Source organism: Barbatula barbatula (assembly GCF_947034865.1).
Source record: "Barbatula barbatula genome assembly, chromosome: 15".
Classification (NCBI taxonomy): domain Eukaryota; kingdom Metazoa; phylum Chordata; class Actinopteri; order Cypriniformes; family Nemacheilidae; genus Barbatula; species Barbatula barbatula.
The window spans coordinates 11,395,698-11,421,793 of NC_136778.1; the positions used below are offsets into that span (position 1 = coordinate 11,395,698).

Below are 26,096 nucleotides of genomic sequence, written 5' to 3' on the forward strand. Positions count from 1 at the left end.
AATCTGGTTCTTTATTTCTCGTCATTCTAATCTCTTGATGAGTTGCTTCTTTCCTCTTTTCACTCTCTCTCTCTGTCTCTTTCTCTGCCCGAGGTCCTTTGTGTCTTTGAACAAAATTACCACATTTGATCTTGTTAGTCAGAGAGGAGAAGGTAATAACACTCGTAGCTTCGACAAAGAGCAGAACAATCATAAAAAAGAACACAGAGGACAAACAAACAAATGAATATAAAGTAACGATGAGCCACAGCTGGTAAAGTTGCATTTTATTTATTAAAGAGAGGAAATAAACCAAAAGAATCTCAGGATTTCAGTTCCTACGAGAAACCTTTTTGGTTCTGCTATGATAAAGTGCACTTGCAGTTATCACACTTTCCATCAGAGTTCGAGTCCTGGTATATCTCACTCAGACACACATACATTTTATATATCTTTTCTGCACCTAAATAAATACAGACTCACATTAATAGGGGACAAAACAGACAGGTGTGTTTTGCATACAAGGTCATTGTAATAACGGTGTTAAGATTCCACACGATGTCTTGAGATGTTCATGAATGTGTGTGGGGATTCAATCCACAGTATTAAGCAGTTACAGTACTTCTCATTTCATATGCGAGCACAAACTATTGAATTAATAGGCTACTTTACAGAACTATCTTCGAATGACCCAGGTCGCCATAATGGACCCTAATGAAAGCATACCGATGCTTCATTTTCTCCCCATGCAAATAGGTGCTTTGTTATAGAATCATCTACCTATTAAAAATATAATTTCCTCCTAACAAATATGTCTACTTATTGTCTATGTACAATTTCGTGACATAAGTACACTAAAACTATTTCTCTCTTTTGTGATCCAGTTTGAAGGAGAAAGTGTGACAGTTTCCTATTATTTTGGCACATTATTGTTCATTTTGATAACTTGCATATCAACTTCACAAAAATATGAGCAAGGGGAGTGAAATGTGGTCATAGAACCAATAAAAAACACAAAAACAAACGCCAAACTTCCTCTACACGGCCACTTTAAAAAAAAGCAAAACAATGCAAATAAAAGAACTACCATCCAAACTTAGTCAGCATCTGACAAAAAACTTTAACGCTGCATAGTCAGTCTTACATTGTGTTGTTATTAAACAGTGTTCATATACTATTGCAAGTAGTAGTTTAGTAACATAGTTACACATTTGATATAATAAACAATGTCGTTGGTACTACAGATCTAAAATGAGCTCTACAGATGTCCATACATCCTCAAACGGTTAACCGTTTCTTATTTTACCCTGCTGAAATATCTGAATGCTGAATGTGTCGTGAATAGATTTCCTCAGAGTACCATGTTTCTGGTAAACCATTTTATTTCTAAGAGATAAAAATGTCACATACCTCCAATTCCTCAAACATATACCTAAATATACAAATTGGTTGCTAGTGTATTCAAATAAAGATCAAATAAAACGGAATGTTCATTGTTTCCCTGTATTGCACCTAAAAGAGCTCTTCTCTTCTAATCAGGCTGTCGACCGGTCTCCTTGAATCAAATTCTTCATAGTTCCTCCTGACAAGAAAATACTCTTAAACAGTAAAAGCCCTTTCAAATAAATGCCATCCCTATTACAATGTTTAAATAATTGTGCGTGTTGTTATCTCAACGGTCATGTTTTAGCGTATCCTGTGATGAAATCCAAAGCTGAGGTTAACCGGCTGCATTACGGTAATGTCAGGCCTCCTGCTGTTCTATTTCAAGTCTCTCCTACCAGAGCAATGACCAAATCTGATGTCAGGTTAAAGGAATAGTTCACCCAAAGAAAAAAATGTGTTTTTCATCGTTTACTCACCCTCATTTCATCCCAGATATAAATATATGACTTTTTTTAGTTAAAACATGGCAGATAGGGCAGCACATTGATACTGTAACTTCACATCTCATTGGTTCTCGCATCTCATGACTAGTTATCGAAGTTCTGCCGAAATGCAATTTGAAATTTCGCCAGACAACCCGCTTCGCTAAACAAAATGTTAATAATTTTCTCTAACAAACGTATCGGAAGACATTTATTAACCAACGAAAGTAATTTGGATTACTTTAAAGGGATAGTTCACCCAAAAATGAAAATTCTGTGTACATGTCATTGTTCTGATTAAAACGAAGACATTTGGAAATATGTTTGTAACAAAACGGTACCAGGGCACTATTGACTGCCAAAGTAGGGTAAAAACTACTATGGTGGTCAATGGTGCCCCAGAACGGATTCGTTTTTTACATTTTTTGAAAACATCTTTCTTTGTGTTCAACAAAACAAATATTTTTTTACCGTTTTGGAACAATTTGAGGGCAAGCAAATGATGACAGAATTTTCATTTACCGTCATTTTATTAAGGATTGAGAGATGATGGACCATTTTGATCGCCTTCCAAGAGATAACATGATAGCATTTAAATATAAAATGATTTGTTTGTGTTTAACTGAAGAATGAAAAGTCATATACCATCTAGGATGGCATGAGGGCGATTAAACAAAACAAGTCCAACAACTATTCCTTTAAAGAGATTTATACAATATATTAGTTACGTGAAAATTTAAATAAACCTTGTTTCTATTAAAAACCATCTGGCCAACAAACACAAAAATGTACATAGTCTTGAAATTGTGTCGACTCGATGACATCATCTATAACTAATCCCAACAGAAGCAGGCTGTGAAGCCAGTTTGGCTACGGGCAGAGATTTCAGCACGCAAGACTGAGTAAGACTAGACAAGAACAGAGCTAGACTGAACCAGAAAAACCTGGCCAACTGCGGGGTTACTAAAGCACATTTCTATGTAAGGCCACTAACTACAATGGAAGTTAGATAACAACAGAGTTAGATAAGAATGAAAGACTGTAGGAGAGAGAAGCAGCATTTGGACAACGATGAGCTTTTTCATTGTTGCCGGAAGAGAACAAGCCTTCAATAGCACTCTTCTTTGAAAAATGTGAGGCAAAAACTTCAGTCACTTCAAACTCTCTAATTGGTTGCACGGTCTATTTCTTTGTGAAGTCATTGGAGAGCAGCATTCTGCGTTTACTGTCCAAACGCTCACACACACATTTGAATCTCTGCAAAACAAATACACCCGCAAACACTCACTCACTTAACACGCTCCGAGTCAACAATTCCCACAACATACTGAAATCCAAACCAAGCACACAGTGCATACAGCCCATCGGCTGATGTGTCAGCTACTGATGGTGTCTAAGAGGCTTTGTAAGACAGAAAACCAAAGGATGTGCGTCACAATACAGAAACATGGTGATCCTAAACTGGGTCTCTGATCACTGACCCTAAGCCAGGGACCCAGAAAGAAACCATCTTCCTTTGTTTCGTGTATCCAGGATGAGAGGCACTTTCCTGTGCACCGAACGATCTGAAATAGTGATTCTTGTACCAAGTCCGTTAGGAGCGTTTTTGCTCCTGTTGGAGCGTTTAATTCCTTCAAGTTTCGACGAGTACTGTAGTTAAATAATGTGGTTACATGTTAGTTTTGTGTTATTGTTGTTTTTGTTTATAAAGTGCCTTCCAGATGCAGGTGACTGACTTGGGGTCAGATTCAAAGATGTATGGGAAATGTCGTGTTGGAAAATTACAGAGGGCTTTTGGCACCCAGTCTAAGCTGAAGACCCTGAGTATGAGATGAGTATGCCCCTTTCCTTTTGATGCGCTCTTTTCCTCCTTGAATCGATTTCCCGCTTGGTTCCTTCATTCTCTGGATTGATAGAACAGGATGTATCCCGACTCAGAGTTCTTGGAGATGTCAGAGGTCAAGCCGTAGAACTCTTCAATTGCCTGAGCATCAATTTTCTAGCATGGACAGAATAAGAAATGGTAAGAGAAACTATATAGTCTGTGTGCAGGACAGTTTAGACAGTGTCTAACATTAAGGTGCATACCTCCACGATGTCATCATCAAACAGCAACCAGAAGCCATGACTCTTGACAATGGTGATGTAATGCCCTCTGTTTGGTCCACTAATACAAAAACATACAGGCATGGTCACAAAATGTCAGGTGCTGTCAAATGCAAAGTGTCAGCATTCATAAAACTCCAGATTAGCTTTTAAAGATAACATTTAATATTTTATGAAATATATCGCCGCTGTCCTTCTGTAACCTTCATCTCTTTTTTGACATAAATCATTATTATTAGTCACCCTTTATGTTTGCCACTGGGTTTTGTAAACATCTAACAAAAATAAGTATTTAAAAATAATTGACAAGACAGTATTTAATAAATAAAACTTTTTCCAATTCCCCAAAAAAGCAGATTTGGACATACAAGGCTTTGAAAGCACAGCAACAATATTTTTTCATGGTAATCGAATGTTAATTTTAACAAATAATATTATAGCTTCCCATGCTTAACTTGACATGACCCAATCAAATCCATGTTAATTCCTAACATTATGTCAGGCTATAAATCTCAGTACAGAAGTTAAAATGAAATATAATTTATTGTTGTTTTTTAAAAGAAAATAATAATTTCCCATACTGTACGAAATCTAAGTAGTCAGGGTTGCCACCTCCTGGCAAACTGAATTGGACAATAAATTGGTAAATATTTCATTCAAATAGTTGTAAAAAAGGATTTTTGGTTATCAGCTGTAAATCTCAGGGTAAGAGTATGGTTAAATAAATAAAAATATATGTCAATCATTATCATTATGCTTTACAATTATTTTCATTGACTGTGTGTTAAAAGTGTTTAATGCATAACAGTGACTGTAAAATATGTATATTATGTATGAGTTTGGTGAATTTTGAGTTGTGGTGTTCATTTTTTGGGCTAGTTTGATGGGCAGGTTTTCCTACAAAAGCTGGCAATCCTGATCTTTGTGTTCATTGATCCCTCCACAGTGTGTTGAGACTGCTTATACACTCAACTGTATATTTATAAGACACATGACATGATGCGCCTCAATGGCATGCAGCTCTAAGACTGTTTGTATACACGTTTGACAGTTCTCATACCTGCCGCAGTGGACCACCACAGCGACGAGGTCGTACATGCGGTCGAGGTTGACGGCATCTACAGAGGTGTTGAAGAGGCGGAGCTCCAGCGGAAACACCACCCGATAGCTCAGTTTAGTGTAGCGATGCAGTTGCTCCATGTACTTAAACCGCTTTAAATGAAGAGCCAAAATCATAGGAAGCTTCTTTACACACATGCTGCAACACACATGAGCACACAGGTCACAGGAAAACACTTAGCACATGGACACCACCACATGTGTATAATTAGATTCAGTTTTTCCTTAAAGGGCTAAATTGTTTTCTTATGCAGAACACAGAAGATGATATTCTGCAGAATGTTGGTGACCAAACAATTTGGGACCCCATTGACTTCCATTGCATGGATATTAAACCACCGAGAAATATCTTCTTTTGTGTTTCACAGATAAGAGTCATATACAGGATTTGAATGACATAACGGTGAATAATTGATGACAGAATATTTTTCAGGTGAAGCATCCCCTATTTTAGATACAACCATGTAGTATCACAGCATATGAAACGCAGATCTGCTCATACTGACCGTTTCTGTGCCTCTTGTTTGCTACAGCACGTCTCACAGTAGTATTTATACTCACTGCAAAGGGTCTCTGTATTACTGAAGTCCCTATAAGAGCCATCGGACAAAAACAGAATGACTACATTAAACACGCAAAACATATCGGAAGGACTAAGAATGGGGAGTGTGGGTTGTGTAGGTATATGTGTACCTTAGACAGTGTGTTATTGAAGTGTTCTGCTCAACATCTACAGACAAATCCAAGAAGTCTTCGTCTTTGCTACTGACCTGTAAAAAATGAAAGGGGATGTGAGTTCACGAGTATTTTACATGCAGACAAGAAAACCTGCGTAGGTCATTTCAGGACAGTGCCTGTCAGAAGTACAAACAGAAAACCCTTCTTCACCCCGTTCGCAAATCTCTTCAGATCTTCAATTCCAGTTAAAGAGCCAGACTTCTTAGGTCAGAGTAACCGGGAACTCATTTCTTCAGAGATGTTTACCAGGCGTCTAGATGATCCCCTTTCTTACGGACACTTTTAACTGTTTAAGGTTTGAACAGGTTGCACTCTGTTGTCCTGACTGTGCGTTTACAGTAAATTACATAAAGATGTGAGTGAGTGTAATGCGTGTGTTAGCACGCAAGTAGCTGACCGCAGGGAGAAACTGTGTGTTAATGTAAAAATATAGTGGGTTAATAAACAGATGACTGAAAAGTGGGCCAAATCAAAAGGTGGTTTCTTTCCTCAGGCGGAACAGTTTAGATGATTGTCTGAATGTTGTTTTATAAGACCCTTCTGTGTGCTTTTATGAAAAATAATAATAATCAGAACTCCACCGCAACAAATCTGTCCCCTGCTGTAAGCAATCTTCTTGTTATTATGCATAAACCCAATTCCTCTTGTGTGGAATATGATAGTGTCTTTCAATAAGAGATACTTGAATCTCCATTTCCCTCACAATGTGATTACGATGCAGTGTCCCGATTAAATGCGTATTTTGGTTTTAGATCAGCTTCTTTCTCAGCTGTATATATATGGAAATTTGTTATATCGCTATTAGCTATTAGTTCAAATACAAAAGATGCTCCTCAAATCACCCCGTGTTCATGTTTTCGCCTGCACCTAAAAGGGATGGTTCACCTTATATAAAATGAAAATGATGTCATCTGTTATTCACCCTCATGTGGGTCAAAACATGTATATTAATATCCTTCTGGAGAACGCAAAAGAAGATATTTCGAGAAATGTCTCCGTGCTTTTGTGTCCATACAATGGAAGTCAAGGGGTTCAATGTTGTTTGTTTACCAACGTTCTTCAAAATATCTTCTTTTGTGTTCTTCAGAAACAAGAAAATCATACAGGTTTGGAATGCCATGAGGGTGAGTAAATGATGAGAACATTTTAATATTGGGGTAAATTGCACATTTAAGTGATCGGTTCAGTGTCTAATAAAAAAAAGACCATCCGGAATATACAGGCTTTCATTAAATCAGTGGTAAGAGCATTGTGTTAACAACGCAAGGTTGTGGGTTCGATCCCAGGGGATTTTTTGCACATACCTATGTTTAAATGTATAGGATAATGGAAGTCGCTTTGGATAAAAGCGTCTGCCAAATGCATAAATGAAATACATCAACAAAACTGATATGTCCTGTGTGTTTGAGGTAAATGCCATGAAACACAACACACATACAAAGCTCATACCGTCTCACAGTTGAGACAGCGCGTCTCATTGGTCAGCGTGCCCTGGAAGATATCGTAAACCCAGGTGGGCTCGGCCTTGTTCGGTTCTGGCTCAGTTTCCGTGGAGATGGCAGTGCCGTTGTTCTTCATCCTTCCGTTCTGTTTCTCCTGTTTCTTCTCTTCTTGCAGGATGTCAGCCACCGTATTCAGCAGGTAGTTCAGGAACTCATGGGCGTCCTGTTGCATGTAGTTATCAAACAGGTCTGTAGGGAGAGTGCAATATTAGCTACCCATCACATGATACAAAGCCATTATATTTATGACTCTGCAGAATATACGAGAAATAATGATGACGAGTAAAGAAGAAAATTGTGTTTCCTAGAGTTATCTTATTTGGAGCAATCTGTAGTCACACACCACATGTGAAATCATACATTCAGTTATGTGTGAGTGTGTGGTAAAGAGAAGTCTCTCTTATAGAGGTCTGTATTGTTAATTCATTGAAGGAATGAGACCGAGAAACAAATCCCCTTTTATGCTACATATGATCCCTCCCTCACACAAGCATGCACGCACACACCTGATCTCTTACACCTGCTTCTCATTCAGCATATGACACAGAGGATTACTGTCTCATTTTCACATAGTCCTGAGCTACATCTAGATTACTATGAGCTCATGCTATCATGATCAAATCTTTACTATCGATCAACTTTTGCCTTCATAAAGTTGCTCAATAACAGACATGAAGAACACTTACAGACTTGACATTTTCCACAGGTTTTCAGCACATATGTGTAACATTCAGAGCTTACCCGAAGACAGTCTAGCAGTTATGTGTGGACTGACAAATTAATGGCCATTTTTTTATTTGACGTGAACAAAATCAATATTGTTTTAATGTTGTGTAACAGAGTATCAATCGTTCAGGCAACAAAACATGGAAAATTAAACTTGTAAACATTTGTTACATTTACTTGTTATTCTAAACCAATATAATTTTATTTAGTCAATATTAAAGGAAGAATATTTATGATGCTAATTTATATTAATATATTATCATCACAATATTATTATTATTAGGGATGAACCAATACCATTTTTTAAAGACAGAGTACCGATTTTTTTCTGGTACTTGCCGATACCGATGTCTGTACCTTTTCACAACACAGTGAGAACTTTCATAGCAAATTTCTCAGTTATGTCACATGAGGTTTACATTTTACCAGTACGAGTACATGAGCATTGTATCATACAGGATGATATCGGTGCATCCCTTATTATTATCATTATTTGATTATTTTTGTGGAACTATCCCTTTAAAACCCTAGAAATGATTGGCTGTACAATCCAGACACAACCTAAATGGTTATAAGTAAATAAATAAAATGTACATTTGTGTGGCACAGAACTTTTGTAATTAAAAAATACATTTATTTTATTGCCACATAATAGCGCTAACCAGCTAAACCCCCGGTACCCTCACCGTTCTCCTTCCGCAGACGTGAGATGAACTTCTTAGGAGGGATCACCCCAACCTTTTTCTTCTGCGTGGCAATGCTATGGAAGAGGTCGGCCAGACAAGTGAGAAGGTTTTCCTTCTTCTTCTGCTGGACTTTATACGCCAACACATTCTCCCTGAACGGCCGGCAGAAATACAGAGCCTGCAACACGGAGTTACAGTAACACGTGTTTCCAAACTGCAGAAAGGGAGAGAGATTTACTGTTAAGCGGATCAGTTGTAAACCAACAAAAGATACTTGGGACACTATTAAAATTGATTTATGAAAATGAGAGATAAAATCAGGAACATCGCATGCTTGAGGCATGCCAGTAAAGCAAGCGTGGGTGAAACGGGGAGAGCCTGACCAAATGTGGAACAACAGAAATACCAATGAGACTTACTCCTTAGCGCTAAAAGGAAATCAAAGGGCTGAAATCACATAATGGTGGGATCAAATGCTTTTTAAAAACGTGACCCATGCAGGCTACAACGAAACCACTTGTTGGTGTCTTGACAGTGGGACATTGTTTTGGTTTCCAATGCCTTTTTCTGAGCATTTATCCTGACACTGGTTTTTACTTTGAGCTTCATTGCACTTGAGAGATGAAAGAAAATATGTGTTTTTTATTAGGCACAGCTGTTCATCAGGCACAATTTTATAGAAAAATAAATGTTTTCATCTTCAAAAAGTAACAGAAATGGCACAAAGATGGACTGACACGTGTTAACAGTATGTCCCCATTCCAACACCAAACACAGAGACTCATAAAATAACTTATTGCTTTGGGATGTGAGATTCCCTCTTGCAGTTCTTATTACACAAAGCATACTTCTCCTTCGACTCAAAACAAGTTGCAATAAAAATGTTAATAATCGTGACCTAATTTCTGTGAATCTCCAGACAATTCACCAAATTTTAAGGTTCCGTCACGCATGTGATGGTCGCTGCTCTGGAATAACCAGGACAATAAGCATCCTTCATTATTCATATCATCTGCAGGTAATGGATTCAGCAATAAAATCTGCTTTGTCAAGCTGACCTGCCCTCCAGTAAAAATAAAATGCTAATGTTTTTTGCAGAGGACTATAAATAAACAACTCTCACAAGAATGTGGAAAGACAAGACGTGAACCATCATCTATTTATTATGTTAGTATCCATGAGGTGCTATCTGAAGTAACAAAAATACATGTTCATAATAATGGGCACATCCATCTGTTAACTTAAGAGTAATGAGTTGATATGGTTCAATATGATATGGACTTACATTGACCAATCCAAAGTAGTGTTCATTAATGGGAAACTGCTCTGGACCAATGTCTTTCTCCAGAGCAGAGGCATTGGTGCCCTGTGAAGAGAAAAAGACAGATAGAGAGTTGTATCAGCCATATTTCACCTTTTGATACGTAGTGTGCGCACACACAGCTGTAATACGTCTTATTTTTACCAAGTCATTTGAACAGGGCCCAAAAGAGGGTCCACAAACCTGCCAATGTTCGGAAAATTAAGCAAATATACCATGCATAAATATTTTTTATACAAATAAATATACTTAATACAAATTTGTATTAAATATTTTTGACCCTGAGGCAATGTAAGTATTTTGCATTTTTGTGTATTTGTGACAAACAGTGCAGATCACAAAAATAAAAAAAGACGGAAATTGGAAGCGCTTCCGCACCATTGTTTACATCTTGCAAAATGGTCTAGCTATATACAACATGATCTGATTCATGAATGTCGTGTCGTATTTAGCTCATAGCCCCAAAGCATCAAGTGTTTTAGTGAAAGTTTCATTGAGTGAAAGAGAAGGGGTAACAGCTCTATGGCAGGAAAACTGCCCGTCAGAGGCAGAACTTCTTCATAAGAAATGAAACAACCATCCAGATAGTACTGCTGAATGAGAACCAATGACAATGTAACTGAATCAGCAGGACAAGTTCAGAGTTTCACCTTGGCTCCAGTACAATACGACTCAAGTTGCTTCCTTTAAACTGCTGAATTAGGCCACAGACATAAACATGTATGTATCTTTGTTGATCATAAAGGTATGAACCTCATGTATCAAAAGTGCTCTGGTAAAAAATGTATTTACCTAACAGCCAACCACAATGATTCAAATTGAGAAATTATTAAAACCCACTGATTTTATTACACGGGTCTCTGGAATACTTGATTCTGAAGTCTGCCTCATGTAAGGTCCTGATCATCCCGTCTGGGTTTATTCTGTGATAGCAACCAGCTACAGGTACATTATCCCTTATTTATTAAAGAGCTTGACATACGATAAACATGCCTAGCATGCTATTAAGTTTATATAGGCGGTTTCATCAGACGCAGACACATATGTATTTGTTGGTCGGTCTAGCTCGTGACTTATAATTTCACCAATTCATTTGAATATTCCTTTATTTTCATATTTCATTGTATAATATGTGTATTCAATAAATCACTTGCTGAATTTTATTTGATGTTAAATTGAGTAAATAAACATTTTGTTGTGAATGGGTCGCATTTTAGTTTAGCCAAGTAACGGTTCTTCTACTGTTAACCCAAAACAATACTGGACATACTTTTAACTTGCTATCTAACGTAATTTACTTGTTATTACTTTTGCTTGATTTCAAAAATAATAAAACAGGACTGTTAAAAAAAGTTTGGTCCCCAAAAGCGTACATGCACACAGTATTGTTTGTTTGTTTATGTTGTTGCTTTGAAACCGTCGATAGTAGGAAAAAGTCTTAAGAAATGAAAAGGTCCCCTAATGAAATGTTTCCCTTTTTGAAAAATAAGTCAATTTCTAACAGTGTTCCAGAATGTCACGGATACTGTCAAATGCCAGTAAATGTCTGCTTTATTATACCTGAACATTAGAACTTGAGTATCTTTGAAGAATGAACAAAAAGCAGGAAACGATTACATCAGTTCAGATCTGAGACAGAGATCAAAGACGCAAACCAGGGGAACCTTGACTGACAGTTGAAAGACAGAAATAGTCGCAATCAGTGCATTGTAAAGTCTAGTCTAGTGTTATTGACCCGGGTAAGACAGCATCCTTTTTATCTCATGGAAATATGAATCCACGCTATCCTTTATATCTGGCACTAATAGACCTGTACTGACCATTGCAATATAAATACTGCTTTGTGTGCGATAGACTTTACCTGAACATTAAGGCCATGAAAATGAACAACGAGCATTTAATGGTCCGCGTTCCTTCATGAGAGCTATCAGATGCTCTGAGCTCAAAGGACTTGAAAAACGGCATGGAATTATGTTGTCAAAACAATATCAAGATACTTTTGGCCACGCTTGACTTTAGGGGTAATTTTCTCTTTGTCCTCAAAAAGAATGTTTTTTTGCTTAGAAATCTGCCAGAGCATATAAATGAGCATTCACATAAGTACAAACATGTAGGAGTACATCAAACCATCAACCATCAAAATGAATGTTTTAAGACATTGACTGAAAAATTCAAGCACTAACAGAGATATCCACCTGAAACTCCATATGCTTATATTAGCCATTTTAAAACCTTCAAACTGATATTACGTCATTAGCAAACATAACGCCTGTTTCACACATACTCCGTGTGCGCTGCATATTTTTTCACGTGCCCATGTTAGCGGATTTGATCATTCACACAGCACGCGGATGCGTTGCCGTACGTCAGTGCAGCGATCGTTTGCGCATCGAGTCTATATTTGCTGTACAGCACAAACTGTTTTAAAGTGATGCCATCATGCTCAAAATGAACATGAATTAACACAGAAATGCAGTAATGTCACCATAACCATTTTTTATTTATGTTATGTGTTTAATTAAGCAATAAAAGTTAAAATGTTGTGTAGTGCAAATATTCTACAGTGTTTATTTTGGGTGAGGAAGGAGCTTATAAGCAGAAAGTGACAAGCAGGTGGTCCAGAAAGTACAGGACCGCAGAGCGATGGATAACATCCAGCTAATTATTGGGGTAGAGAAATACAAAGTGACATGAAAGACATGAATGCTAAAGAAAAGGCATGTGAGGCAGTTTCATCGGCCACTGGAATGGATGGCAAGTTATTTGGCAAGTTATTTTGAAACTTTAAATAGGCTAAGCTAATACAACTTCACTGAAGCAACCAGTGTTTTGAAGTACCATCATAACATCAAAACTACAGATAAAATATAATTTAAATAGTATGTTCTTTTCATCTATTGTGTTTAGTCCTGAAAAGGAATATCATTTTATTTTCAATTCAAAGTCATGTTTTTTCTATCCATTTATCTAGCCATCCATCAACCACTCGCCCTAAACATAAAACAAAGGTTTATGTGATGAAAATAAACCCTTTTTACGTTTTGATTAATCATATATCGTAAAAATACCCATGGTTGACTGAATCACACAGAAGACGTAGTATGTGTAGAAGCACGATGGCGCATGACGTATCTTTACTGCAAAGATGCGATAGACCTACTTGCGGTGCGAATCGCGCCGCAAGTAGGTCTATTGAAAACTCTAAACTTTGGTGAAAATTCGTGCCACGTTAACCAATCAGGAGCTTGCTCTAGTAGGGCCGTGATTATGACATAGCGAGCGGAGGCAGAAATCCAAACAACAATGAAGGACTGCGCCTCCGAAGGATATAATGGACCCAGACACGGCGCCGAACAAGTATACGTCGTTCTTCAGCCTTCCGTAGCACATAATGTGCAGCTACCCTCTCAACAAAATCCATGTCAGCCATTTCGCAACATGACTGGATCCGCCTGGCAGAAGCCCCTCCCATGACGGGAATTCGCATCCGTAATGCAGTGTGTTAACTCAAAATATTCAACTACATGCGATTAGCGCGACTTACCACATTTGGTGTGAACACTATAAATAGGCGAATTGGGACGCCGCACTTTTTCCCTACACGCGGATCCCGCTCCCCCTACGCACTACTCAACACGTGCAGTGTGAAACGGGCGTTAAGCGTTTTAACCCTTTTTCTTTATGATGCACAATTTAGGAAAAGTGTGTGAAATGTGTAAGGACTATATTAAGATTCCCCTTTCCTTCTAAACTATACTGTGCTGTGATCAAAGTGGTTTCATTGACAGCAGCCCAAAATAATCTTTTCCTTATATAGTTATATACACAATATCATCTTGACTTTTTAGAAGGCACCTCACTAACATTTCTGATCAAGACTTATAAAGAGACCTTTAAAACGCAGTTCTTGGTACCACTTTATAAGATTTCCCTCTATAAATGTTAAGAGCTCAGATTCCACGTACAAGGTTAAAACCAAGATATGAACACCAAGGGGGCATCTCTAATATTGCTAGTCTTTCCCTTTAACACAGCGCGTCTTTATTAGACATTCAAGATCAGTTTGCTAGCCTAGTATGTAAATAGTCAAGTGATTGCGTTATTACATAGGGCCGCTTCATACAGACATCAGCTAATAAATGCACCTGACTGTAAATGAACCCATCAACATCATCATCATTACGTAAGAGATAACCAGCACGCTACTCGGACTCATACTCACCATATTACAAATGGAGGCGATATTTCTGACAGTCATTTAGTGTATGAGGTGCCTCTCGTTGCCATCTTTATGAAATAAACATGCTTGTAATAGGAGCAGTCTGACAGGCCAAGCTGCGATCCCCACCGAGGACAGCAATCAGTGACCATTCAATCCACACCGCTCGTGCACAGTGCGATCAAAACGAGAGATACGCGTCTAACAGGTTTCATCTAGTCGTTTCGCTCATGGTCACTGTAACTAAAGATAAAATGCCGAATATATTTACTGTAAACATATTTGCCAGTTGCGCGTACTACACGACACACTTACATCCTGGATTAGCGGTCGAACCCCGCCCTCTGAGCCGGGATTGGCGCATTTGGTGCCTACGACACGACGCGGTTTTTAAGGTTGATTGACAGCTCGACTCACCAATGGAGAGTGAAACGCGTTCATTTAAAATGTGTCCCTGTAAATAATCATCGCAATGCCAATTTCCCGAGCATTACCTGAAAAAAGGATATAGGTTCAACGCAGTCTGTAAACTAAATAATACGTGAATTATTTATTGTGATAATCTTTACGTTATTTTACAAGTCGTTCATTCATTTCACAGCGGGAACCTGTCTCTTTAAATTTCCCAGAATTCCCTTTACCGAGCACACGTGTTCCTTTCGTTCTCTAGCCTTCCTTTTGCGGAGGAGCAGACGACATGAACGGTAGCAGCGTGAGTTTAGGTGAGTGAGACTGTTTCTACGTTTATTTACTTTTATATTTCAGTTATGGTTGTAATAGACAGATGTTTGTATATATATATTATATATATATGTGCAAGCGATTCAGTAAATAGCCTGTTTAGTTTATAATTTATTTTTTAAATGCCGAGAAAGTGTAGAAAAGTTGTATTCGTCAAACAAAAGATGTATTAAAAATGGTATTGCTTTTGCAGCATTAAATCAGAACAATATCGTAGTTACTGTCGTTTTGTTTTATGCTGCACTGTGCAAGTGAAAGGCCTTAGCATCCTGTCAGCACGTGTCGAGTCTGCGGCCTGATGGCCAGCGGATGTTTTAAAACCTTTGTTTTTGTTTTAGGTTGGTCATCTGAACCTCCTGGCTGAAGTAAATCCAACCACTTACTTTACACGTAACCATGAAGGTAAGAAACAATTCATATATTTGAAAACTAGTTTATATTTGAGCTATGAGCACCGTCTGAACCCTCGAAAACCTGCAGTACTGGCTTACTTATTCTTGCTTCGCAGAAATCTTTGATCTTTGTAATGTTTTGACATCTATTAGGTCATTTTCACACTAGCACTTTTGGTGCGCACCCGGGTTCGATAAACTTCAGAGTTGTGTTATTTTGGGTGATGATGTGAACGCTGTCTTCCCAACCCAGGTGCGCACCCGCGAACCTTACCAAAGTCCGCTTACAAATGATTTTTTTCAAAACAAATTCCCAGAGAAGCTTTATTTTTAACCATTAACAGAAATGTCATCTATCATAGGAACAAATGGAAGTGCAGAGCATCAAACAGGAAGTCACTACGTGGTAATGGTGACCTCCATGGAGACGTCAAGAAATGGGTGGATAGGCGATCTCCTTTCTGTTCGCATTCAGCGTTCTTCAGAGCATTTGCAGTACATTCACAGACTAGCGTGTGGCTATGAACTGAAGTGTTTGAAACAAAACTAACAGTTTAAAACATATATGTATAAGCGAGCAATGTTATGCATTTGGACGCCTTCTCCCACCGTTGTTTCAAGCGACAGGGTAAACAGCTGCAGGATAATGATGCAAACGACCCGAGTTTCCGACCCAAAAATAATATGACAGCAGTCCAGTGCAAGGGGAGGGCGAGCAATCGTAGTAGGGTTCGGACCAGGCAATCAAACTAAATGTGAAACCAATCTCATCTGTTTATCCTCTTTTGCAGGTAACTACTGGCAGAGAAACCGAGGACTGCGGTCATTTGGTTAGGTAAGCGGTTGGTAATTTAAGATATTTATTGTTGTCCTCCATCAAATCTAATCTCAGGGAGATGCCCTCTATGCTTGCCCACTGGAGGCTGTCTGTGTCTCTAGTGGCCATAACGGGGGGTATAGTGACCCCTTGCTAAAACCTGGGTCAGAGGTTGTGTCATCTCTGTGCCTGGATCCTGTCGCAAGACACACGCATAACGCATGGAGAATGAAATGTGGATAGAAACCTATGCAGGCTATGCTCACTTAGTTCATGTGTAACCTTGTCTAAATGAGATCTCTCTTTTTTTGACAGATTCTATTGATGGGTTTACCGTTGTGCATTCAGTGATTGGGTGCCTTGGCGGATGACTGGAAAAAATTTAATCCTTATAAAGTAGTAAAAAGGTAAAGATGTTTTTTCATTCTCACTGTATACTTGAATGTGGGTCATGAGTCAATCATACTCGAATCATTAACTTGTAAGTGGTATTAAATTGGTTCTTTATCAAATGGCCCCTTTATCACCCATGTAAGACCTGTCATGTCTTCGATGAGTAACACGGGGGGTAGATTAATTCTCTCAAAAACCTGAAGTACAGGCATGCTATTCCTTGCTTCGGATCCTGTCGTGAGACACATTATTTAGCCGTGTTAATTTAGAAAATTTTATATCCATTAGCCGTGTTTATATCCTTTAATCTCATCTGTCTATTCTTTTGTGCAGGTAAAGAAGAACCGAGGACTTAAGTCATTTGTTTAGGTGAGTGGTTGATAATTTAAGATGTTAATGTCTTTCCCAATCACAGCTAATCTCAGGGAGATGCCCTCCTATGCTTGCCCACTGGAGGCTGTCTGTGTCTCTAGTGGCCATAACGGGAGGTAGAGTGACCCCTTGCTAAAACCTAGGTCAGAGGTATCATCTCTGTGCCTGGATCCTGTCGCAAGACACACACGTAACGCATACAGAATGAAATGTGGATAGAAATCTATGCAGGCTATGCTCACTTTTATTCGTGTAACTTTGCCTAAATGAGATCTCCCTTTTTTAACAGTTTCTACTGATGGGTTTACCGTTGGGACATTCAGTGATTGGGTGCCTCGGCAGATGATTGTGGAGAATGTAATCCTTTAGTAAAAAGGTAAAGATGTTTGAATTGTAGCTTTTTCATTTATGCTTTCCTGTAGCTCAGTGGTAGGAGCATTGCGTTAACAACGCAAAGTTGTGGGTTCGATCCCAGGGGATTGCAGATACAAATGTATAGGATAATGCAATGTAAGTCGCTTTGGATAAAAGCGTCTGCCAAATGCTTAAATGTTAATGTCATTCTTCAGGGTTGCCTGAGATCCTAAGTCTTAAGACTATATGACCTTAAAAGTAAAAAAGATTATCACCTATGGTAGGTCTTAAATTGAGACCTTAGTTTAATACTTCATAAAACATTAAATATAGTGTTTTAATTTGGTGATTAAATTATTTTTGTGGAGTTGCTTGCTCACGTAACAATCTGCGGGTCAGGGCATTTACGACAGTGTTTTGTGTACCGTCTCCTCCTGTGTGCATTAACAGAAGCTAGAAGATGGGTCAATGTAAGTTTAATGTGATTTGTCTCAGATATGAAATCTTGAGTTTGGTTAGCCTGTTAAAGCATTGAGTATCATAATCGTAGGATTAGCTATAGTTAATTTATAAATGTTAGTATGCTATTTAATGTGGTTAAGTAAAAACTGTAGTTTCATATCATTAATACTATACCTCTGTATTTTGTGTCATAAAAATCAAAGTAGTTTCAGAGAAGCTAGTGAGTTATTATAGTATGGCAGAACAAAGTCGAACACACTGAGAAGTGCTGGAGCTTGATAAGGAAATTAAGAAAAAGGTTTCGATACATCTCAAATGGGTATGTCATATTTGTCAGGTTTTGATTCTTTAATTTTTCGGAGTAAAATAGGCAGTTGGTTGTGCTGTATTAAATGTTTTTTTTATAAGTCTTAAAAATCTTTTAAAGAAGTTGGATCTAATTTTGTCAGGTGGCCCCTTTATCGCCCATGTAAGACCTGCCATGTCTTCGATGAGTAACACGGGGGGTAGATTAATTCTCTCAAAAACCTGAAGTACAGGCATGCTATTCCTTGCTTCGGATCCTGTCGTGAGACACATTATTTAGCCGTGTTAATTTAGAAAATTGTATATCCTTTAGCCGTGTTTATATCCTTTAATCTCATCTGTCTATTCTTTTGTGCAGGTTAAGAACTGAGGACTGCAGTCATTTGTTTAGGTGAGTGGTTGATGATTTAAGATGTTTAATGTCTTTCCTAATAAAATCTTATCTCAGAGAGATGCCCTCCTATGCTTGCCCACTGGAGGCTGTCTGTGTCTCTAGTGGCCATAACGGGGGGTATAGTGACCCCTTGCTAAAACCTAGGTCAGAGGTATCATCTCTGTGCCTGGATCCTGTCGCAAGACACACAACGAAAAATGAATAGAAATGTATGCAGACTTTGCTCATTCTATTTTTGACCTGGTCTTAATGTATTTTTTAACAGATACTACTGATGGCTTAACTTCTGATCGTGGCGTCAACAACATGTTATTGCTATTTTCAATGTTTGGTTACCCTGTAAAATAAGAGGTGAAGATTGTCTTGTAAACCATATTTGTGTTGTCTGTTACCAATAAACAGAGAACCTACTTTTGGTAGTTGTTTGTATGGAACACAAGTCCGTGGTGATAGTCCTTTTAAATAATGAAGTTACTGCAGGCAATGATTGTTTTTTATTCATCTGTGTTTGCCATATTACATTATCACTGGAGCTTTCTGGGATTTTAACAGAACATGAGTAGAGATCCAGTTAACATGGCCAGGGATTTGGTTCTGTACATACCTTCGGTGTCATCAAAATCAGAGATTAAGGGTAACCTGTCAAAAGTATCACTGTTATTTTAGCTGGATATAAAAATAAGTAAAGATGCAGGCAGAACTTGCAATGGTCTGACAAGTCATTGAACCAAATTGCAACAGTGCCCAGATGAGTCAGATTTTACTTTGGCATCCAAATCTTTACTGGCCCACTTTTTTTTTATATAAATCATCACTGTCCCTCCAAAGCCTTTGTCCAAATGTGCAGTTTTTCAGGAAATCATAATTTTTAATTGATTAAATACGATCTCATCAGTTGACAAGCACTTTTGAATACTTTTCATTTGTTTGATATTTGTAATACCAAGTGACGCATAAAGGCTGACCGATAATTATTTATGACCAAAAGTGCATGTCATGTCAAATGTGGAGATGCAAGGATTCAGGAGAACAGCAGTGCAATGGCTTGCATATGTTCTCCTAAATTCAAATAATAACTTTAACATTTGGCCATTTTACCTTTGAAATATGTGCTAAGTTTAATTAAATAAAAATTAGGACTTTTTCTCCCTTTTGAAATTACATACACCCACCTTTCATGATATACTTAATAAATCTAGCATTTATTTCTTTCCATGGTGTTCATAATCCTATCGGAATAAAGGTGACCAATTTTTGGGACGTGGTCCAACAGTTTTAATAACTTGACTTGAATCACAGTGGCAAATAAAAAGGTTATAAGACATGAATAACTCGTACCTAAACAGTACAACTGGAAAGAGGCCCATCGGTCACATTTGTGCACATGGAAACAATGTTCAAAACACTGACACATGGCCATATAGGCCTGTACCTTTCACAATGTGCCCTCCTTTTGCTTTGGAAAGTTCTGCTGGCCAGTGCCACGTAAAAGAAGCATGCTAGACTAAACGGGTGAATATATTTGTCAAACCTACAGAAATAGATTATAACTTCTTTTAAACTCTCATTGACAATTCTGTCATTTCATAGTGTAGAAAAAGCGAAATGCATTTCATGGTAACTAATGTTATTTGCATTTAAAAGTCAGATTTCAAATGCCTTTATAACATAGATTTGATTCAGTTTTGGCAGATTTACAAAAATGAGCTCTGACATGCAATGCTAGAATCCGTGATGTTAAAAGCAAGTGCTCCGAACTGCAACTGGTTTGGTTATCTAACATTATGCCACGATAAAGTGCAATTTAAGAGAGTGCAGTGCTGATTAATGACTTCTTTGCAGTTTACAGCATTATAAATGATCTCATTGTGACATTTAAACAGACATGAACAAGTGGAAATTAAATCGAACACTATGGTGATGGAAATGTTAAACTATTTTTCAGAATGACTCAAAGAGAGAACCCACAGAATTTGCGTAGAAGTAGCAGAGCACCCAAACATTAACATCAGGATGAGCACTCTAAAATGACTCTATTCTTTTTTAAAGAAGCCAATTCTGACAATAAAGACAGAAGGGTTGGTTTCCTCTTGGCACGGAGTTCATGAGCTGTTCAGTGTTTGCCTGTGTTACAGAATGTTCCAGACAGTGAACTTTCGTGCTGTGTGATTGGCAACCTTTCCATGTTTTGTCGCATTGATGTGACCCAGATGTGAATTTTGGTTCAGGATTGGAAAGGATAGGTCTTGGTCGGCCCGATCTGCATGTTTTTGACATAGAGCATTGTTCCAGTTAAAGGGGCTTTAGCCCTCTTGGACAATTTTCAACTGAAGGGGAACAACAGGACGTTTTTGAGTAACACAAAGTAGTGAAAATATAAAACCCCTCACAAGCTATGCCACATCAAGTATGTTTATATCCGAGGTGTGTAGCAGTTTGGTTTTTCTCCCATCATACTGTATAAATAAACTCTCGCTGTGTCTAATACAGGAACAAGGGTGATTCTTAAGCAGGGGCACTTCCTCAAAGTGTAATGTTTTATAAATGCTAAAACATTCAAGTCTTATGCTAGACGTGGGTATAATCACTGCCATGATAAATCAGGGGGGTTTAGATTGTACAAAAACTGTTGGACCTTCAGGTGTTATGAGCAAAGAGCTTAAATGTATGATTCTGAATAAAGATTAATCTTATGGATCTCAGCCAGAAGTATGCATGCACGTCCTCTCTTCTTGCTGACATGTTATGTTGTGTTTCATTCTTTCATGCTGGTCTCTTGGAGCTGAACCACATTTCCTTTCCAAACATGAAGAATTTATCCTATTAAACACTCAATTGGTCCCATGAGGGTTCATGTGATCGAGATCAAACTAAATTGAAAAAAGTTGAGAAGAAAATAAAAATCTAAGTAGCTGAAAAAATGAATAATTGCATTCTTAAATAAAAAAAAGCGATTTAATGTTCTGTACCTTCTCACAGACGCTGATTGTTCAAGGGAGCAGACGTAAATGGAAACCACAGTTAGTCATGAAAGGTTTTGGGTTCGGCAAGGGACATTGAGTGCTTAGACTTCGCATTCTCCTGCAGTTTACTCTACTGTTTACAACTATCACAAAACTGAACTAATTTGAAGAAAATTTGTTCGCAGTTACTGTGCCTGAAATATGCAGTAGATGTAGGTCGCCATTAAGCAGTGTAGTGCAATTGTTATGTTGTGCAGTGAATAACAACAACTTGTTGTTGGGCATGACAAATAAGTCTATTTGCAGGAGCTGAATAAGTGTTTTTGCATTTTGATGTCATACTGGCTTTGTGTGGTGTGTTAGCTGACCTTATTCGTGATCGACAACAAAAACATTTCACGGTGTGAATTTCCTGCAGGGTGGTCTACAGGTGTTTAAAGAATCAAACCAACCACTAATGGAAATGTCTGTCTTGCACACACAGAAAAAGTCTTGTTTAACATAACTAAAAGACTAAACTGTATATTTGAAAGAGTAGCCTAATTCGCTGACAATGAAGTCTCATTGGGTGTGATTTTTTAAACAAATCCTTAGACGAAACCAAAAGAGATTTTATTTAACGCTTATCTTGAAGATCACGCCAAAATACAAATTCATCATTCAACCTCACGTCATTCCAAACCTGTATGACTTTCGTCTGCAGAACACAAAAGAAGATATTCTGAATATGGTTGGTAACCGAACAACATTACCCCCATTGACTTGCATTATGTATGGATACAGAACCACTGAGACATTTCTCAAAATATCTTCTTTTGTGTTCCGCAGAAGAAAGAATCGCAAACAGGTGCACATGTTCATCTTAAACAACTTTTTTTTGTATGTATACTGTATGTGTGTGTACAATATCTCTGTATGCGTCTGAAAGCCTGAAATGATGCATACTAGCACACTAACCAGGTTAATTGGCTTTTAGTGATGCACAATCAGACCGATACTTGATGCCATGCTTTTTGAAAGCCTCTGCGGACATTAAGGCTCCGTCTAGTCGTAACAAACAGTAAGACACATGAAGAGATTATTAGTTTGCAGATGTCATTTGGGATTGTTTTAAAATGACTTGTTTTGTATGGTCAGATCAAATTCTGAATACTTACATTCATACATTTGGCACACAGTGGCTTGCATTGCATTTGTATTCTACATTTGGCTTCTGATTATGTGCAATTCCCTGGGATCAAACCCATGGCCTTGGCATTGCTAGCGCCATGCTCTAACCACTGAGCCACTTGAAATTGTAAGGACTACTCTTCAGTAGTAGAGATGAAGTTCTTGACTTAAAAGCTCATCAATCATTTCAGTTTAAATTGACTTTCAATATTTACTACATTTGGGAGCTTTAATTGAGAGATAGAGAGAGATGTGATTTGTGACTAATTTAAAAGCCACTGTAGCTATGAGGTGTGTGCAAATCAGTTAGAAGACAAAATGTTCCCAGGACCTGGAATTCATCTACATGTACCCTGCTGTGTCAATTTGTGTTTTTGTGAATTTACAACCCCGTGACTTAAAGTCCCTGTGAAGTTGCGATCGCTTTTACTTCCGTATTTTCATTTTGAGGCATTTCCGAGTTAAATGAAATTTTGAAGGAGAAAAATAGTGGGGTGGCTTTCGTCTTTCTCTGTGATTTAATTGGATGTATAAAAAAGCAGTTTCCATATTGAAATTGAACTTAAAGGGGAGGGGTTAACGGTTGCTCCGCCCAGGCCTTCAAACAAACGTCATCTAAAATGGATAGTCACTACGGGACGGAAGTGCATTTTAAGATTATAACCACAGATTATCAGGGCACATGATTTAAAAAAAGAGAATGACCCACATTGATCAACTATTTGCTATAAACACTGCAACAGTTCATGAAGAAATAGGCATTGAAATGTATTATTTCAATGGGACTTTAACCATCAATCTAATGCATTGAGCATTATGGCTGGAGGATGTACAAGAGATCCTGAGCTCTTGTTTACTTTATGATGCGTGAGAAACACTTGCAGTATTCTAATGTTTTCATATATACAACCAGCTGTTTTCATCTGTGCACGACACACAATCTCCTGCAATCTAAAGACTAGATTTATAGATTTTAAAAACATCTTAACTTGCTTATCAACAAGTGTGTGCAGTTGATGCCAAAAACAAAAAGGTTAGATCAACACGGAGAATAGAGCATAATTTATCAACGCTCGAGAAGTAGGTTCTGTATCAAATACAGATCGTAAGCAAATACGAGCAGCTTAAGATTTAGTCACTTGAGAGTCATAGATGGTTGCCATAGCAACAATATAACAAAGGGTACACTGTGTACAAGGGCACAGGAGTTCACCCTGACCATTCCAGTGTGTGTGTGTGTGTGTGTGTTAGAGAAAATGGTCCTGTGCAAGTCCCTCAGCAATTTCACAGTTAAAAATAAAGGTGGTGGAATAAAGGTGTGTAGCATTGTTGTGTTGTGTAAATGGCAACACAATTCTGGGTCTGTGTGTTATTGTCGAGGCTGCACTTTGACTTCAGGTTTTTTGTTTCAGTGACCTGACCTACAAATAATAATATTTAATAATTATCATTATATAAACCAACGTTAATTGGTTTTGTAAACCAATTGTAATTGGCACATTTTGTAAAGATATATTTATATTGCTGGTATTTACAATTCACCCAAAATTATTTCGTAATTTACTTACCGTGTCATTTCAAACCTGTATGACTTAATTTTTTCTACAGAACACAAAAGAAGATATATTTTTAAGGGTGTTTGTAACCAAAGAACACTTTATCCCACTGATTTGCATATGGACCCAAAATCACTGAGACATTTCTGAAAATATCTATTGTTGTGTTCCAAGTCATTCCAGGTTTCAAACAATGTGTGGGTGAATAAATGATAACAGAAATTGTGTTATTTGGTGAACTATTCTTTTAATGTTTATTCTTGTCATGTAACTTGTTGAACGAGTGCTCAGAGCTTTTGTAAACCAAAACTGTTGCTGTGTGTGATAAATCAACAATAAACAGTATAAAGCCTACTTTGGAAATGTTATAACAAATTAGTAATATACAGTGAACTGCAAAAGTTGTGAATTGAATCTCTATTGAACATATATACATTTACATTTAGTAGACGCTTTTATCCAAAGCGACTTACATAGCATTATCTATACATTTATACATAGGTATCTGCAATCCCTGCGATCGAACCCACAACCTTGCGTTGTTAACACAATGCTCTTACCACTGAGCTACAGGAAAGCATATATATTCAAATAAACAACTGTAAATCTCGTGAATGAACTCAGTTGCTTTGGATAAAAGTGTCTGCCTAAATGCATATAAATTCAAATATACTTTTTTTAACAAGCACTATGATTTCATACACTCATCTATTTATAGTCTCCTGTGACCTACTTTTACCTGTCAAACCATGAACCAATGACAGAATTTTAAGAGTCCAAGTGTGTTTTTAGATTTAAATACATTCGTCCTTATGTGGAAACAAATTGTTGTAGACAAAAAAATGGCTCTTTGGTTTAACATGATTCAATTATGTACAGTGGTTCCACATGTTTGAGTCAAGTTTTCTTAACTTGAAATTAACATATAGAGAGAACATGAATGAATCAAGTAACCCCAACATGAAATGAACATGTAGCAAGAAGCATTATTGTGCCCCAGTGTTTGCTTTAGTTGTGCTCTTGATTCGTCTTTTAACGTTAGATTTTATTTTGCCTATTGAGAGTGTGCTGCCATACATTTGTTGTGGCAAAGAAAAAGAGGGTCCAGCAGGATCACATGTAATCGTTGTGAATTAACTGGGTTAAATAAATTATTCTTAACTGGTTAATTTTTATTTTTCTTATTTCTTCTAAACTATTTTATTTTTTATTCTTAACTGGTTAAATTTAATTTTTCTTATTTCTTCACTGTTTTATCAAATGGATATTTTTAATATCTTCTATGTAAAGCACTTTGAATTACCATTGTGTATGAAATGTGCTGTACAAATAAACTTGCCATGCCTGGCCTAATATGTTGCTCGAGTGTATTGTGTTATTATTCTGTTAACATTATGTGAGTAAAATTATGGTTTAACATATTCCTAACAATGATCAAAGCATGTTTGAAAGTTGTTACGTTGAATCAATAACACCCCTATGATCAGTGTATGAAACTCAACAATGGTGACAATCAACAAAAGAAAGCTTCATGCTGCAATGCATGCTGGGTAACATCATAGTACAAACCTCATTCATGACTCCCAGCATGCATTGCAGTTGATCTGTTTATCTGAATTAGTTTGATGATTATCAACATTGTTAGGGTTTTTATGACGAGTATTGATGTTTAAACATATCTGTAAAACATAGCTTATTTTGCATTGTGATCAGAACACATCCACCAATCATCAATCTTGCTGTAAATTTAAAGCAGCTTCTTTATTATATAACACACCAAAAAAGCAAACAACTCTAACTGTCGTCGTTTACATGTGTCTTCATTAAACACATTCAAAAGCATTGAAAGAGAACAGACAAGTGGAGGGACTGACTAAACAATGTCAAGAATCAAGGTCCCAGGAAGAGCAAA

General features: G+C 37.5%; 1 protein-coding gene and 1 long non-coding RNA gene across 2 annotated transcripts; one reads left to right on the top strand and one right to left on the bottom strand.

Annotated features, from left to right (window-relative positions):
• Positions 1–249: 249 nt before the first annotated feature.
• Positions 250–14,626, bottom strand: usp46 (ubiquitin specific peptidase 46). Its single transcript, XM_079475199.1, has 9 exons — positions 14,268–14,626; positions 10,010–10,090; positions 8,725–8,938; positions 7,260–7,501; positions 5,766–5,842; positions 5,579–5,662; positions 5,014–5,211; positions 3,936–4,014; positions 250–3,846 (listed from the first exon to the last, which is right to left on the bottom strand). Exons 1-9 carry the CDS (start codon positions 14,301–14,303, stop codon positions 3,745–3,747), a joined length of 1,113 nt encoding a protein of 370 aa, XP_079331325.1. The 5' UTR covers positions 14,304–14,626; the 3' UTR covers positions 250–3,744.
• Positions 14,627–14,865: 239 nt separating this feature from the next.
• On the top strand, positions 14,866–18,906 carry LOC306905071. The gene is made up of 8 exons (XR_013787691.1): positions 14,866–14,986; positions 15,344–15,407; positions 16,189–16,232; positions 16,530–16,621; positions 16,941–16,976; positions 17,269–17,355; positions 18,460–18,492; positions 18,761–18,906. It is a non-coding gene; the product is annotated as an uncharacterized lncRNA (long non-coding RNA).
• The last annotated feature ends 7,190 nt before the right edge of the window (positions 18,907–26,096 follow it).

Coding starts and splice junctions, on each gene's coding strand:
- usp46 (XM_079475199.1), bottom strand. CDS start 14,303: ATGACTGTCAGAAATATCGCCTCCATTTGTAATATG. Junction 7,502..8,724: donor ACGTCTGCGGAAGGAGAACG/GTGAGGGTACCG, acceptor CTCTCCCTACAG/ACCTGTTTGATAACTACATG. Junction 3,847..3,935: donor TTGATGATGACATCGTGGAG/GTATGCACCTTA, acceptor TGTCCATGCTAG/AAAATTGATGCTCAGGCAAT.